General features: G+C 33.4%; 1 protein-coding gene across 1 annotated transcript in view; it reads left to right on the forward strand.

The window, feature by feature from the left end:
• Positions 1–4,267: 4,267 nt before the first annotated feature.
• Positions 4,268–12,085, forward strand: part of LOC134856731 (sialate:O-sulfotransferase 1-like) — a 29,911-nt gene continuing 22,093 nt past the window's right edge. Inside the window, exon 1 of the mRNA XM_063873003.1 lies at positions 4,268–4,908. Within this exon, the coding sequence (XP_063729073.1) occupies positions 4,354–4,908 (555 nt within the window). The 5' untranslated portion in view covers positions 4,268–4,353. The remainder of the gene's footprint in view (positions 4,909–12,085) is intronic.

The following is a 12,085-nucleotide window of genomic DNA, read 5'->3' on the forward strand; positions in this document are numbered from 1 at the left end:
TTTGCATTATTTAACTCAAAGAGTGTGTTATTGTCAATAAGTATTTTTCTTCAGCTGACCTGAAAAATTTCAAGTTAGTCAAGAAAACCGACAATTATAATCTGCTCGATGTTTTTGTCTTCGGACAAATGTCGACTTTTAACTAGCAGTTTTTGACCGAGTTTTTTCTACCATCTAAAAAATAAAAACTCACTAACCTCTGACCTTTTTTTTTCAGGAAATTGAAATGACGCGTGAGCGAGGGATTAAATTGACTAAGAAATCAGTCCAAATTTTAACTTAAGCAGATTTAGCTTTAAGTAAAAGATTACTAGATGCAAAATATATCATTTTGTACCTTACATTTTGTGCGAAAATTGTTTCGAAAAAATTTGAAATATATTTTCTTTCAGATTCATTTTTTTGTTTCTTCAACTTTTAAAATCAAAACTACTTGATAGAAGGAACAGGGGATTTTCAAAAAAAAAATCCAAACATTTTGTCGACCTTTTTTTAAGTCGACCTATTGATTTTCTGAGCTCCCTCTAATCACTACAAAGACCCCATTTTGACCAAATTTTCTGCAACCCATACAAAATTTTGAAAAAAAATGGGACAAAAAAAATTTAAGGCCTTTTTGGAAAATTTTAGGCTTACTCATTCAAACTGGATATCTCAAAATAGTTCATAGGGGACCCTTTGAGTCGGCACGAAGTCTAACCGATTTATCAACAAATCACATAAATGTTGAAGTGTGCACCAACCAGTCGAAATATAAATCAACCGAAAACAAGCGCAGTAATAAACCCAGTCATAAATTAATTTATTTGAAAAAAAAGATTTTGTGCGAAATAGGCGGCGAAAGATCCTATATATCAAAGTCAGCCATATATTTGAGGTCTTCCTCGCTATGTATTAAAATAGGGCATAGGTTCTGTAAAGTATTAAGATAAAGAACAGAATTGGTAGATTTTCAATGTGTGTACCATGGTAAAACGATAGAAAGTGAGGTTTTGTTTGTGGTTTCTTGGTGAAAATCTCTAGTTTTTAATATCTGTATCCTATATCTAATTGTCTAATCTAATTAACTTTAGTTCTAATTATCTAAATGATCATGATAATTGATAAAGAACATGATTTACTTGTGTTTAATGTAGAGTAACACCATAATTCTATGTTTCTTTGTTACTTGTTAAAGCAATGAAAAGAACTCTTGTGAAGCGTGCAGAAAATGATTTTTTTTTGTAAAAAGTCAAAACACGATGTAATTTGATGTATATTTTTCGAAATAAATTTAATCGATGCTTTAACTATTTACGCTTGCGATAAGTACTTTAACTATTTACCATTATTGCAATTCGATGCTAGAATTTTTTCCCGTAAAAAACTTTGTTCTCAAGACTCATTGTCTTGAAGGATTCATGACATTTTCATCTGGACTCACTTACTTGAAGCTTCTTAGCAACCAATATATCGCTACAGATATATTTTGTGTTTGCTGGGATTTATATTAAACTACCTGTTCGAATTTTTTATGTCGTCTGTTGGCATATATCATATCGACTTAGTTGCTGGCCAAATACTGCGTCGTTAACCGAGCGAAAATTTGTTGTTTGTGTATGCGTGTGTCGTGTTTTGAGGGTGAGTGGTTTTGATAATTTAAACTAGTCTTATACTTTTTTACTCTTTCTTTGTTCTTTTTTCATTTTTATTTTTTATTCGGCGTAACTAATTTTTGCCTATATTATATCGGCTTAGAGGCATCATGTTGCGCATTGGAGAAGCCACAAAGATTTTTTTGTGTGAAGTTTTAAGCTTTTTAATTTTTTATTCAGCTTTGTGTAAATATTTTTTTCGGCTTATTAAGATTCGGCTTATTTTTAAAGGCTTAGTGGCACCATATTGCATCGTTCGAAGACCGATAAATTTTTGTATGGGTTTGTTTGAGTGTAAAGGGGTCTTGATATTTTTTATATTGAGGCGAAGCTGAGTTTAGCACCACATGCGATTAAAATGTGAATGACTATGATTAAAATCAAACGGAAAAAAACTTTAAAAAAATTGTTTTTGTCAATAAAAATTGCAGCAAAGTCCAAAATATCCGGAAAAAATTTGACTGCACCATTAGAAACTCTACAAAAAGCTTTGGGAATGCTAAACAGAAATCATGTTTTCAAAGAAGTTCTTTCTGGGGGACTAAGCAGACAAAAAAGCAGTCAGCATTAATCTGAATAAGCCAAATTTTTTTTATTTGCAAAAAAAACAGGTGTAAACTGCTAAAATAATTGCAGTGAAAATTGTTTACAGCTAAAATAAACGATTCTCAGACATAGCAACGAAGCCGACAAAACATAAGCAGACAAATGTTAGGCCGAATTTTTTTTGATCCAGAACATTTACCGTTTGAAAAAAAAAACGTCCTGGTCAGATTAAAACACAGGACCTTTGCCGTCTCAGGCGTATTCGTTACCACTAGGCTTAGTGTGCAAGAGACACTACAAATTTTGAATTCATTTTGAAGCAAGGTACACCAGAAGTCCAAAGAGTCACGTTTTGGCTTTTTTGGTTCCCTTTTTTCGGCTCATTAAAATTTTGCGTTAACTATATCGGTTTTTGAGGAGCGACAATTTATTTATGTGGGTGTGTGTGTTTTTGAGGACGAGCGGACTTTATCACTTTAAGGTAGCCTTAAACTTTTTTGAATTTTGTTTTTTTTTCGATTTGGTAAAACTAAAAAACTAAAAAAAAAGCAATTGAATTTCTTAGAGACGAAATAAATTTTTCATAATAATTCGGACGTTTGTATTGTACAAAACGGAATTGTTTGATTAGGCAAATGCTTATCTAGAAAAATTTATTCAATAAAATGTTTAATTCAGCCATAAATTGAGTACTAAAATAGTAAACCTACAACGGAAATACACGTTACACAAAACTAAAATTACGCCTGCACTCGAACTATATCATACATGCGAGCTGCTTAAGCAAATCGACTTAAAGAGAAGCAAGAAGCACTTGCTACTTGCCTATGCTTTTTAAGGCTTGTTAGAATTGTTCCCCGTGTCACCCAACCCTGATTAGAAAGATAGGATCTTGTTAACTATCCCCCTATGGTACCTTGTAACAAATCTTCCTCCCCCTATAAAGAAAGAATTGAACAGTTAAGCAAATAGCAAATACGAATTTAGTTCCTTGTAAAGAACCACCCCCCCCCCCCCCCCCCCCCCCCCCCACCCCATTGCAATAGGATGGGGGGAATTTTAACAAGATCCGAAAGATAATTCTTGTCTCGAAATTATCAGAAAATGATTATCATTTAGTCAAATAACAAAGTTTTGCCTAATTCTTTTATAAGACCAAAAAGTAGCATGGAAGGAAACATGAAAGTTTCTGCCCTCGGATGGCAAAAAAGAGCATCGCGCAAACCAAATATTTAAATCTGGGAGCTGAGAAAGTAATAAAAATTGAAAAGTATAAATAGACTTTGATAGATCCTCTACGAGTCGCATAAACCACATCAAATATGATTATAATGAGTTTAAATCATGCGCAATATTCGACTGCATTTTTTTCGAAATCATTGTAATTCTCAACTTAACAGCAATAGGTTGTTGCTGAATAAGTAGTACAAAATGCTCCGGTTCTACTTGTTTAAGAAATTAAATTGAAAAAATGAAAAAAAAAAAGTATTTTTTAACTTCATTTTTTTCATTGTTTTAATAGTTTTTATTTGCAGAAGGTGACTAAATTAGACGAAAAACTGTACGAAAGAGAAACAAAAATCGCTAAACTTGTAGTAGTAAATAACGTTGAGATTTTACTATGGAGGCTTGCCACCCGCCTTCTGTCAAGTTTTTTAAATTTTTTTTCAAAAAACAATGATTGATAATCAAATCACAGCCAAGGGAACTGTTTTCTGATACCACATTTGGCCCAAAAAAAACTTGGTAGTCAAACTTGGCTGGAAACAAACTGAACCTAAGCCATAGTTCCTTCCAGAAACTGCGAGTGACATGGTCAGAAAAACAAGATAAACTCAAGAATTATGTACGAAAAACCAATTTTTTAAAGGCAACCTAAAATTAAGCATGATTGATACAAGGCTAACTATTTCTAATTTTTACAGAAAAAAAAAAGAAAAAAAATCGAAAAGTGATTGATTGCAAAGGCCAAGATGCTACTTTTATTGCAGTTTCAATTAGCGGCCAATATGTTTATTTTTAATACTTCTTCAACATATGTTGTCAATAGCTTCCCGTTTTAAAAAAAAGTATTTAAAAAAGTTCAATTCGGTCTCCACTTAGAACATTAGCTTTGAATTTTAAAAACACAATTTAAAAAAAAATCATTAGAGAATTTAAACAATCTGTCAAAATGTACCGAAGCGTGAAGTTAACATATTGCAATTATTGCGGAAACCGATATTTGGTTTTTGTTTTATTTTTCGCGACTTTCTTAATTTACAGCATTTTGAATCAAATAAAATTGATAGATCGAGGTTTCAAAAATCGGATTTTGAACCAAAAAATGCAAATTGAATCCACATACCCTCGCTTGGAAGTCAATGATTCTAATTGGTTCTCAAACTCAGTCCCGAAGTTTCATAAAGATTCATACTTTGCGTTTGTCGACTCTTTGGCTCTGCAGCTGGTGGCTGAATCAATTGAGTTCCGAGGATGTATAGCGAGAAACAACTATTGGAACGAAAACTTAGCACCAGTTATCTATTCTGACCCTATAGACTGTCCTTTATTCTGCCTTGGAAGAAGTTACTCGTATTTCAATCTGGCAGTTGATAACAAGCACTGTTTTTGTTCAAACAGTTCTTTTGGAGCTAATGATTGTGAAGCTGAACTTAAAAGGGATGATCTAAGTGCAGTTCTTTATCGCAGTTATGAGATCAAACCGAGAGCAAAACTATCTACGAAGGTAAACTAATTTTGATAAAAAAGTATACGGACTCAAACAAATGCCTAAGGCCACTGGGAATAGTTTAAACAGTAAAAAATGAAAAATTGAATTGAGCCTTTGTGTTCATCGGAAGTTTCACTTTGGCGATCTCTTCACTTATTGCAAAAAGGGGGAATTCGTTTGATAGGTACAAAATATTCATATTGAGTTAAATTCTTTTTGGTAATACTCATAGAGTAATTTCAGATAAGGTACACCGTCTGCTCGTCACGCTATCTTATTTTCGGCCGGATAGATTCGTGCAACTTCTTAGTCTAATACCAATCTTAATCTTACTCTTATATCTCCTAGTCTCAATAGATCTAGTGTATACTGGTTTACTACGAGTCGGTCTCTTGGAGAAGGCAACTAAGTTCTGTTTTTGGGGGTAAATTATACTGCTTCATTTATTGCAACTGGTTAAAATAAATTTATGATTCTAGAAAAAAAAATTCTGTTTTTTATTTTTTTTTTTTTTTGTAGATGATTGATGAAGACTAAAAAAAGAGAGAAAACATTTTTAAAGAATGGTTAGTTTGTGTTCTAATTTGTTAGTATAATTTATTTTTTTCATTTAACCTTATTCGTCTGGGAAGAATCCATGGTTTGTCTTCCGGGGTTTACAGAGTTTCAGTTCTTCAGTGTTCTTTTGTGGTGAAGGATGGATGATGGTATTTTTTTTAGAAGTTGTGAGCATATTCTTTTTTCCAATTAGGAAGAAGGATTGTTATCCGTTGCTCCAGGAAGCTGGAATCAACGATATGAACTTTTTCTTAAGCGATGGCTGTTTATCACGATCGTTTCGGGAGATCGAATCATGATTTCTGATCGGTCGTGATAAGGGTTGATTTGATTGATAAGAGAACAGCAATGCTCCAATCTCGTTCGGATATGGCATGAAGTTTGATTCCGGGTGAAGTGCCTGGTGACGTGGATCTTTACGTATACTTGAACATCGAGATGACCATTGTTCTGTTTCAATGGGTTTCCTTTGCTACGATGCCGAGTCGTACTTTGAATCCTTTGAGTGTAGTGACTGTAGGCAGCATATCGGGTGTGTTTTGCCATTCCGAAGTTGGATTGTGACTGGGTTGTCAAGTTCCTTGCTGCTCGTCTTTGTTTTGTAAGTAATCTATATACTGCATTGTATTATTTACAAATACAAATTTTTGTTAATTTTGTTTTTAGTTATGATCTTGTATTAATTTTTATCGCAGAAGCGTTTTGGTTTAGTTCGGTTATTTTTAAGAGCTACTCACCCTTAAATAACTCTCGTCAAAAATAGAGTGTGGGTCACAAAGCGTGGATGTAGCACGGTTTGTTAGGCCGGCTATAGACCATGCTCAGGACGTTCTCTCTGGTGAGTTAGGCCAGGAGTGGAGTTAAAATTCATACTCTCTTTTTTGGAGGGTCATTTTTCTGTTCAAACTTTTGTGCTTTTTTTATTTTTGGTTTTTCTTTTTTTATTTGTGTCCTTTTTTCGAAAAACAAATCGTTTGGTTTGGGTTTGTTTTTCGACTTTTTTGTGTTTTATTCGTTTTTGTTCAGACTTGAAAGTAGTCTTCAAAAGAATAATTTATCCAGTTCTAAGCTGGTTTTAATCCGGTTTGGGTACCGTGGATTTTCTTTTCTTAGTCATGCTGTTAGGTTGTGGCTTGTGGTGTTTAGTAAGCTGCGTTAGTTAGTTTTGATTATTGTATAATTCCTTTCCAACCGGGTTAAAGGAAAATGAAATGTGTTAAAACTAGTTAGAGTTGATAAGAGTGAAACTTAAAATTCAATTCATGATTTTAAACAATTCTACTTGGGCGAGCTGTACGATTGTGGATCGGATTGTGGGCGAGTAAATGGTTAAAATTATAAAGGAGCGTCTTTGAAAAAGGTTAGTACTGCTTTATTTTCATAGGCAACTTTTATTAATTTACTACTTTGAAAATATTAATTTTACGGCTTCTTGGATGTTGAAATTATCAATTTATTTTCATTGTAAGAATATTTACTGCATATGGGAAAAGAATTTGTTTATCATTTTATTGCTGTTTTTGGGGGTAAATTTTACTGCTTCATTTATTGCAACTGGTTAAAATAAATTTATGATTCTTGAAAAAAAGTTTCTGTTTTTCATTTTGTTTTTCTTTTTTGTAGATGATTGATGAAGACTAAAAAAAGAGAGAAAACATTTTCAAAAAAAAGGTTAGTTTATGTTCTAATTTGTTAGCATAATTTATTTATTTCATATTAACTTATTCGTCTGGGAAGAATCCATAGTGAAAAAATCGTGGATGATTTCTGATGATGTTAGCAATTTTGCTAACATGCGACTGATGTATTTACTTTGGAGAAGTAGCCAAAGCAGTTCTAGTGCTTTAATGATTTTGTGCTCTCCAGAGCCAGGTGAGAATTCGAATGGAGTATTTTGAATGAGGTACTAAATTTTGTGATTATATCTGGTGTTATGGATGAATTCTAGGATCCGAATTTCAACGGGCTGTAGGAATTCGTGTGGGTCGATTAGGGGGCGTGATTCGTCTACGTTGAAGGTTCATATACAGGGACAGAATATATACATCTGGGTAATGGGGTAATAATTGCGGAAAATGCCTTGGAAGTTAGTATCTTTAATACAATAAGTGAAGTTAAGAAAGAATGGTGAGGTATATTTGGAGTTAATGTAATATATCTGTGGTGAAATTGTCGTGCTGGTATATTATGAGTGCAATGACTTTGAATAAATTTATATTAAGTATAAGCGTGTGTCTGTTTGGTTTGTAACATGATGTCGTATGAACAGTGCAGATCACGTTCTTTGGGTGAGAGGAAATGATTTTAGAGAAGTAGGAAATGATTAGTGAGAAGATATTAAATTTCTTAAAATATGAATCATAAGCTTGAATATCACAAAGTGCTTCTAAAGTTGGTCGTTTTTTAATCTGAAGTTTTGAGGGTGAAAACGTATGGTGTTTTAATGAAGAAATTTTCTGTTAGTTGTGGGTTAGCAAATTTATTGTCGTTCAGAAAGTTGTCTTCGTTTGGTCTAATGATGTGATGGTCGTAGTGATCGATGGAATATTCATTAGCTTTAGGTGCGGTGAATCTGGGAAATGATTGGTTATATCCGATTTTTAAGATTTGTCTCGGAGTGAATGATGTTGTTAAAATGTAGAGTTGAGTGCTGCAATAATCGTTATCATATGGGGTGTTATATAGTGGTGGTGATAGTGGATTAGTACAGTGATAGAATGATGTCCATGAAAGTGTTGGGTATAATACATGCTCATCAACATATTTAGGGTGTTCGTCATTAGGGTCTGAATAAAATTAGGTATATTGGGGAAAAAGGCTAAACATACTTGAAGGAATTCTTTAGTGTTAGTGTGGAGTGGGTGATTGACAAATGTTCGGGCTGTTCCTGGGTGAGAGGGAAATGGAGTATTGGGGAATTTTTCTTTGAAGGTTCGATAGGCTCGGTTTGTACTGGATGAGGATGGATTTGACGAAGAAATTGGGTGTGGTGAAGGAGTGTAATTTAAAGAGAGAGTTGGAGTTATGGATTGATGATATTTTGGATTGTGAGAGTTGGTGAATGGTTAGTGTTTGAGGGTGCTGTAATTGTTGCTGAAATGTAAAAAAATTGTCAAGTTTATGAGATATTTGTGTATTTACAGAGCTGTTGTTGTCGGAAGGTTCACTGGTCAAGGAGGAAAATGTGTATGTTACATTTGAAATAGAAGAGGGAGTTGAAAGAGTTTCAGTTCTGATTTGGGAGTGAAGGGGTTTAAAAGGGGGTTGGGAAAAAGAAGATGGGCTGGGTTCGGAATTGTCAAATTTGTCAGGGGTCTCGAGATTTGAGTTATTAAAATGGGAAATAGTTTTATATACAGTGGTGTTTAAATTAGTATCTGAATCCATGCCGGATGAAGTGCTATCATGAGGTGATTCAGGTGCGGGGAAAGCAAAAAATGGTATGACGGGGAGGTTGCTTTGAAGGTTGTTTGGGTAGGAAATTGAGCGATTGAGTGATCCAACTTGGCGGCTTACCGTAGGCTAAAAAGATGGTTGTTCTGAGAACGAAACTTGGTGGTGTGTAGTTGTTCTACAATTTGCTCGTATGTGTCTTCTATATTAGATTGTTGGGTTATTAGGTGTTGAATTGGGCTTTGTGGGTAATTAGGTCTTGAAGACATGAGGCCTGTCAGGGCTATGTTTCTGAAATTTCGTAGTACTAATGATAAAGGATGGTTATGGTTCAGGCTTTGTAATTGTGGTGCCGTAGGCGTTGTTTTTGTATTGTTTTGTGAATCGTTATTTGTATTCGGTGTTGTATTCTTTTTTTTGATGTTCTAAAATTATTTTGTTTTTTGATGTAGAGAAAATTCCGAAAAATCCCGCGAAAAGTATGCGTGCTAGGCTTGCTTGTTTGTTTACTTGCGTAGGTATTGCGCATGTAATGTAGATTCCTTTTAGTACAGAGAAAAGAAATCCAAGAAAGTTAAACATTGCGTAAAATATAGTCAATTTTTCTAAGATATAGTAGGGCCATCCTAGAAAGGCAAGAAATTTGTTTTTCAAATTGACAAAACTAAAAATATTAACTGGTGATGTATCTTGTGGTCTGTAGTTTTCGCCCTTTAAAAAATGTAATCTTTCATATCTTTAAAATATCCGCTGTAGTCTTGTGCGTAGATGTCGGAAAAGCCTGCTGTTTCAGCAAGTTTACGTAAGTTTTGATCTATGGATTACCGTTGTATTGTGTCCATTTTTGTGATTAAATCTTGAAATTGTTGTGTACGGATGTGATGTTGAATGTCGCATTTAGAGTATATGCCGATCGATTGTAAATCGATATTTGGATTTCGGGCAATAGCTCTAATGCTTTCTGGTGAAAACTTTTTTAATGGTAGCATGAGTGTAGGGTATGGTGTGAGAAGGTAGTATTTATCTTCGTCAGGAATCAATTGTATTACATTGTGGCTGTTTTCTGATCCACATGGGACTGCTGTATAGTTTTATAGAATATTGGGACTCTTTTGTAACAACTTTTATATTCAAAAACATATAAGGGTGATAGTTTTTTGGTACAAGTGTAAAACCATAGAATGTTTCCTTCGTAGTCAATGAAATTTGATCTAATCGTAGGAGTAGTTATTGATTGATTTTTCTCGATATCCAGCGTCGAGATTTTTAGGAAAATTTGAAGGAAATGGTGTTGGTGAGATTTGACATAATGCGGGGGTTGAGGGAAGTGAAAGTGTTTCTGGATTTAGATAGTTATTGAAATATTGTACCGGAGGTGGTGGTCAAGGATTTTTGCAAAATTAATGTAGGTTTGGGATAGAGAATTAAAAATGATAAAAAAATGCAAACAATCATTAGAAGGAGGATGAATATTTCTAGAGTATCGGCTATTTGGATTATACAGAGTTTTAAAAAATTGAAATGATTAAAAAAGTTTGAAAATATATCTTGAATATGGCTGATTGTGTGTGGTAGAAGCATTTGAAAAATTGTTTTTTTTAGGCTAAATTTGAGGGTGGTCGGATGATTTATTGTTTTTTTTGACAAGTGGGTTGGGTTTTGGCAATTTTTTTTGAGGGGAAGTTTTGTGGGCTCTTGAAGGTCTTCCTAGGATGAATGATCATCTCTTTTTGTACTCTAAGCTAATTTAATAGTTTTTCCTAGGGGAGTTTTGAGGTCTAAGTTAGGACAAAATTGTTGAACTATTTTCAACTTGATAGGGGAGGGTTGTAATATTGGGATTTTATTTATTTCAGTTGTCAATTTTTATCAGGTTGCTTATTTTTGACCTGGAAGTCTTTTAGTTACAGTTAGAGATACGCTTGAAGATGATTATTTGTCGACTAAAGAAGTGTTGTCAAAAAAAGGTGATGATTCGGAAAAGTTTTTTGGCCGAATTTGAACTAGTTTTGTTCAAGTGCTTTTCAGCATGAATTTTGATAAAATATACGGGTGTTTGAAAAAATTTTCGAGAGGTGAAAATAATAATTAATTTTAAAATGATTTGTGAAATTCAAATTTCTTTAATATTTTTGATTCTGGAATGAATGTTTTGTAATCTTTTTGTGGCTGATTTCAAAGTCGCGATGATTGTCTATGCTCAGATTTTTCTTTTTGATCTTGTGGTAGAATTTGTTCTTCTAATTTTCTATTTTTAATTTTACGGCTTCTTGGATGTTGAAATTATCAATTTATTTTCATTTTAAGAATATTTACTGCATATGGGAAAAGAAATTGTTTGTCATTTTAATGCTGTTTTTGGGGGTAAATTTTAATGCTTCATTTATTGCAACTGGTTGAAAGAAATTTATGATTCTAGAAAAAAATTTTCTGTTTTTCATTTTGTTTTTCTTTTTTGTAGATGATTGATGAAGACTAAAAAAAGAGAGAAAACATTTTCAAAAAAAGGTTAGTTTATGTTCTAACTTGTTAATATAATTTATTTATTTCATATTACCTCATTCGTCTGGGAAGAATCCATGGTGAAAAAATTGTGGATGATTTCTGATGATGTTAGCAATTTTGCTAATATGCGAATGATGTATTTACTTTGGAGAAGTGGCCAAAGCAGTTCTAGTGCTTTAATGATTTTGTGCTCTTCAGAGCCAGGTGAGAATTCGAATGGAGTATTTTGGATGAGGTACTAAATTTTGTGATTATATCTGGTGCTATTGATGAATTCTAGGATCGGGATTTCAACGGGCTGTAGGAATTCGTGTGGGTCGATTAGGGGGCGTGATTCGTCTACGTTGAAGCTTTATATACAGGGACAGAATATATACATCTGGGTAATGGGGTAATAATTGCGGAGAATGCCTTGGAAGTTAGTATCTTTAATACAATAAGTGAAGTTAAGAAAGAGTGGTGAGGTATATTTGGAGTTAATGTAATATATCTGTGGTGAAATTGTCGTGCTGGTATATTATGAGTGCAATGATTTTGAATAAATTTATATTAAGTATAAGCGTGTGTCTGTTTGGTTCGTAATATGATGTCGTATGAACAGTGCAGATCATGTTCTTTGGGTGAGAGTAAATGATTTTAGAGAAGTAGGAAATGATTAGTGAGAAGATTTTAAATTTCTTAAAATATGAATCATAAGCTTGAATATCACAAAGTGCTTCTAAAGTTGGTCGTTTTT

This window comes from Symsagittifera roscoffensis, chromosome 1 (genome assembly GCF_963678635.1).
Source record: "Symsagittifera roscoffensis chromosome 1, txSymRosc1.1, whole genome shotgun sequence".
Classification (NCBI taxonomy): domain Eukaryota; kingdom Metazoa; phylum Xenacoelomorpha; order Acoela; family Convolutidae; genus Symsagittifera; species Symsagittifera roscoffensis.